Source organism: Balaenoptera musculus, chromosome 9 (assembly GCF_009873245.2).
Source record: "Balaenoptera musculus isolate JJ_BM4_2016_0621 chromosome 9, mBalMus1.pri.v3, whole genome shotgun sequence".
In the NCBI taxonomy this organism is placed as follows: domain Eukaryota; kingdom Metazoa; phylum Chordata; class Mammalia; order Artiodactyla; family Balaenopteridae; genus Balaenoptera; species Balaenoptera musculus.
In genome coordinates this window covers 67,212,287-67,216,628 of record NC_045793.1, presented here as the reverse complement: position 1 = coordinate 67,216,628, position 4,342 = coordinate 67,212,287, and the positions used below count along the sequence as shown (strand labels likewise).

Here is a 4,342-nt window from a genome sequence, read left to right as displayed (position 1 = left end):
ACTTTCATATTTACTTGCCATTAGTTTTTTTCTTTTTTTTAATAAATAGGGAAGTTGACGCGTGCGCATACACACACACAAAACTAACTGGCAAGTAGCGGTTGCCAGTGACCCTCTCATTTCAGTTTCTTAGCTTTCATATACAGTAGAATGAACAACTACAGTAATATAGACCAGAGGAGAACAAAGGTAGTATTGAAGTATAACAGGGACAATCTAAAACAGCGTTTGAAAGCAGAGCTCAGGCTGCTCAACATTAGCAGGAAGAAGGAATAGGACAAAAATAAAAGTGAGGCTGTCACAGAAAAGCCAGCTTATTACTAAGTTAGGTTTTATGGGAGACTGTTAAGTCACACATTAGCAGTCTCACCAATAATGTGACCACATCTGCAATCAGAATTTTCAATAATAAAATTATATACATATGTATAAAATAATACAAATTTTTTTCCTATCCTTTAATTTCCAAAGCATGTTCATTCACATTTGACTGACTGATAGTACATAATTTTCTTTTACAATAGGCCAGGACATCTGTGTTATCCTGATTATACAAAAACAGATACAAAATGGTGTTGAGACTTACTTGCCTGAAATTACAAGACTAAGTGTATATGCATTTTTTTTTTTTTTTTTTTTGATTTTTGGCTGTGTTGGGTCTTTGTTTCTGTGCGAGGGCTTTCTCTAGTTGCGGCAAGTGGGGGCCACTCTTCATCGCGGTGCGCGGGCCTCTCACTATCGTGGCCTCTCTTGTTGCAGAGCACAGGCTCCAGACACGCAGGCTCAGTAGTTGTGGCTCACGGGCCTAGTTGCTCCGCGGCATGTGGGATCTTCCCAGACCAGGGCTCGAACCCGTGTCCCCTGCATTGGCAGGCAGATTCTCAACCACTGCGCCACCAGGGAAGCCCCCTGCATATATTTTTTTAAAACTCTTTATTTCCATTCCATCCCTTTGGCTGAACATTATGAGTACAATATCTGCCCTTCTTGTATTCCCCTCTCTTGTGGAAGGCATCACTATCCAGTAACCCAAGCCAAATCTCCTTTGTCATCCCGCCACCAACAGTCATCAAATGCTAACAAGACAGCTTCCTAAATCTCTCTGGAATTGATCTCTTCCCCATTAGAGTTCCCTTTTGCAAGTCCATTTCTTCATCATAAGTCTGACATGTGAGCTCTTAATTGCTCTGCGGCAGTTTTCTCTTCTTCAGTCAGTGGTAAGAGCTTCAGGTCTGTTTGCTTTTGTAGTTCTTGTATCAAGGTCACAGTCTTATTGAAAGTAGCACAAATGCGGCTCTTAGTCTCTTTATGCTCGACAGCAATTGGTTTAAAGCGTGCATGCAAAGTTTGATAGCGAGACTTTATTGCTGACAATTCCTTTAAGAGTGTAACAGGATTTTTCTTGCCTGCTGAATCAGGATAATTAGTCTTGATTTCATATTCCAGCCTGTACTGAATGTAATCCAGATCAGAGTCAGCCTTCTGGAACATCAGTTCCAGCTTATCGACCTCCGCCTCCATGTTGAATAGTTATCTCATTGTTTTTGATTAGCATTACCCTGATGGATAATGATGTTGAACATTTTTTCATGTGCTTTTTGGTTATTTGTATTTCTTCTCTGGAGAACTGTCTCTTCAAGTTCTTTGTCCATTTTTTAATTGGGTTGTCTTTTTAGTGAGTTATATTTATTCTAGCTACAAGTCTCTTATTAGATACACATTTATTAGATATAATTAGACTTGCAAAACTTTTCCATTCTATGGGCTGTCTTTTCATTTTCTTTATAATGTTCTTTGAAGCATAAATGTTTTCAATTTTGATATTCAGTTTCTCTTTTTTCTTTTATTATTTATGCTTTTGGTATCCTAAGGAACTACTGCTTAACACAAGATCAAAAAGATTTATGCCTATGGTTTATTCTAAGTGTTTTTATAATTTCAGCTCATATGGTTTACTTTGATTTTTTATATGTAATGTGAGATACATATATAATTCTTTTGCATGTGAATATCCAGTTGTCTCACCAACAGTTGTTGAATAATTTGTGTTTCAATAGGCCTTACAAGGAATTCTAACACCTGCTTAATTGTGAGGATCATTGCACTACGTATGCTAAATCTTCTCTTTAATCACTGTGAGACCCTTCTAAGCATGGCATATAGGATGCTCTATTCCAGAAAATTTTCAATTCTCTCATGAGAATCAATATAGATCAGTTAAGTGTAATACTGTAACTATACATCCATAGGTAGGATAAGAATGAAAATAATATTTAATATATTAGTTCAGAATCTTTTTTCAGAGCTAGACAAAAAGATCATACTTTGCCGTATTCTGAATATCATGTGTTTTCCATATTTGAGTATTAATGTGCATAGCAATTCCCTGCCCAGCTGACCCCATTAAGAAATAGGTGTAATACTCTGTATTAGCCAAACTATCTCGTGAGACCACTGCAAGATTGTTCATGCACAAAGTTGGATATGTGCAAAAATCCAGTTAATTGTCCTCCACCCTACTTCTTTTTCAAGGGAAATGGTAAGGGTCTATTTTGTAATGAAAGTTATTGTTCTTGGTATGATGAGGATGATATATTTTCCCAAGCCAGCTGTAGTATAGTTTCAATTCTGCCAGATTGAAAGTGAATTGTTTAAACTCAAACATGGCCAATACCAAAGCCATCTGTCAGGCAAGTGAGATTTTCTTGAAAACACTGTTTCACACTTGCTACCATCTTTAGCAGGTTGGGGAGCTTCATTTGGTTTATACCTCTTCAGAGAAGGTACCTTATCCCACCGTCTTTCAATATCAGTACCACCAAAGTGAAGTTAGATATGTGTATCAACTATAATAACGGTTATTATGGAAGGCTGTATATTTCTGGCATTGAACTAATCTTGACACAGTAGGTATTTTTGCACCATTTTACAAGCAAAGTCCTGTAATTTATCCATAGTCACCCACCTAGACGGTGATAAAGATTTGAACAAAGGTTCTTTAGACTCCAAAGGTCTAGCTCTTTCCACTAAACTGCCTAATTTCACATATGTATATGTGCAATAAAACTGTACAAGTGTTAAAGCCAAAAAATGTCTAGTTTAGACATACAGGGTCTTCTTACAAGTTCATTAATTATTTGACATGATATGCTTTACAAGCCTGGCTTCCATTCTAGAGACACAGTAAGCAAATAAAGGGGTACACTTTTATTCCTTAAGCTCAAAATTATCATGATAGAAAAGGAATTTATAATGATAGAATAAAAGAAATGCCTGGCTTCCATCTGGACAGAAGGTCAACCTATATCCCATTTGTTTGCCCAGGCCAGTCATAGTTTACTTCTTCTGTCCAGCATAATTATTAACAGCATCTCCTTTACTCTCAAAAATTTCCCATTTTATACGACAAATTATGTGGTCACTTCATATCATGGCTGGTATGAGCTACTCACCCAGGCACAGCCTCTCTCTAGATAACTACTTAGAACTATAACTCAGTGTATCATAAGTGCGTGCCTGCCTAAGTATTTTCCTCCTACCAGCTTACTACAAAATGAAAAACATACAATGTCTTAAAGAAATAATTCTAATAGTATCCTCAGATGACCTGTATTGGGTAATAACATGGAAGAGAATCTGTTGCCTGGCCCTATTCCATCAATGTGAATTATTTATCTGAATACCAAACAACTGTGAAAACTGAGGAATAGGATTAGTGGCTGAAATGGGATGAAGCATGGGTATTTACTTGAGGGGAGCAAGAGGCTTTTCCGTGAGGATCCCTGGTAGTTCTCAATTAGCTAAAAGGAAACCTTAGGTTCTGGAAGAAAGCATGATGACTGGAGGGGCAAGAAAAAGACATGAGTCTAGCTTAGTGAATGTCAAAAACTGTAGTATTTTTTAAATGCAACTCTGGAACCCAGTACCACCTCTGCAATATTGTAGTTCAGTGGATAAACTGATCAACTGACAGTGCCTTTCTTCAAAAATATTAAATAAACCAAAATAGAAATATCTTCTTTTAGAAGAGTGTTGACTTTATTTGGATTTACTTATCAAGCTGTTTTCCCATCTCTGAATCTGACTTTAACAACCAATAGCTGACTTGGAGAGGTTCCTATATTTAGAAAACTAGTTTCCTAATATATTCCTAGAAAAATATTACATATTGTTCTCCACCTTGGTTAGGGGCTGTCAGGGATAAGCCTGCTTGGAGCAAGAGTGTATGTAACTAGGCACACGTACAAGAAAGTTAGTGTGGTAAATCTATCTGTGCTTCCTCATAGATCATCTTTATTTATTTTGGCTATCCTAACGGAGCTTCAACACAACAGTAAGACTA

The 4,342-nt window shown here is 37.0% G+C and overlaps 1 protein-coding gene across 1 annotated transcript; it reads right to left on the bottom strand.

Annotated features, from left to right (window-relative positions):
* Nucleotides 1–825: 825 nt before the first annotated feature.
* Nucleotides 826–1,525, bottom strand: LOC118900894 (spindle and kinetochore-associated protein 2). The gene has a single exon (XM_036863742.1). The coding sequence runs from the start codon at nucleotides 1,519–1,521 to the stop codon at nucleotides 1,156–1,158; it is 366 nt and encodes a 121-aa protein (XP_036719637.1). The 5' UTR covers nucleotides 1,522–1,525; the 3' UTR covers nucleotides 826–1,155.
* Between the last annotated feature and the right edge of the window lie 2,817 nt (nucleotides 1,526–4,342).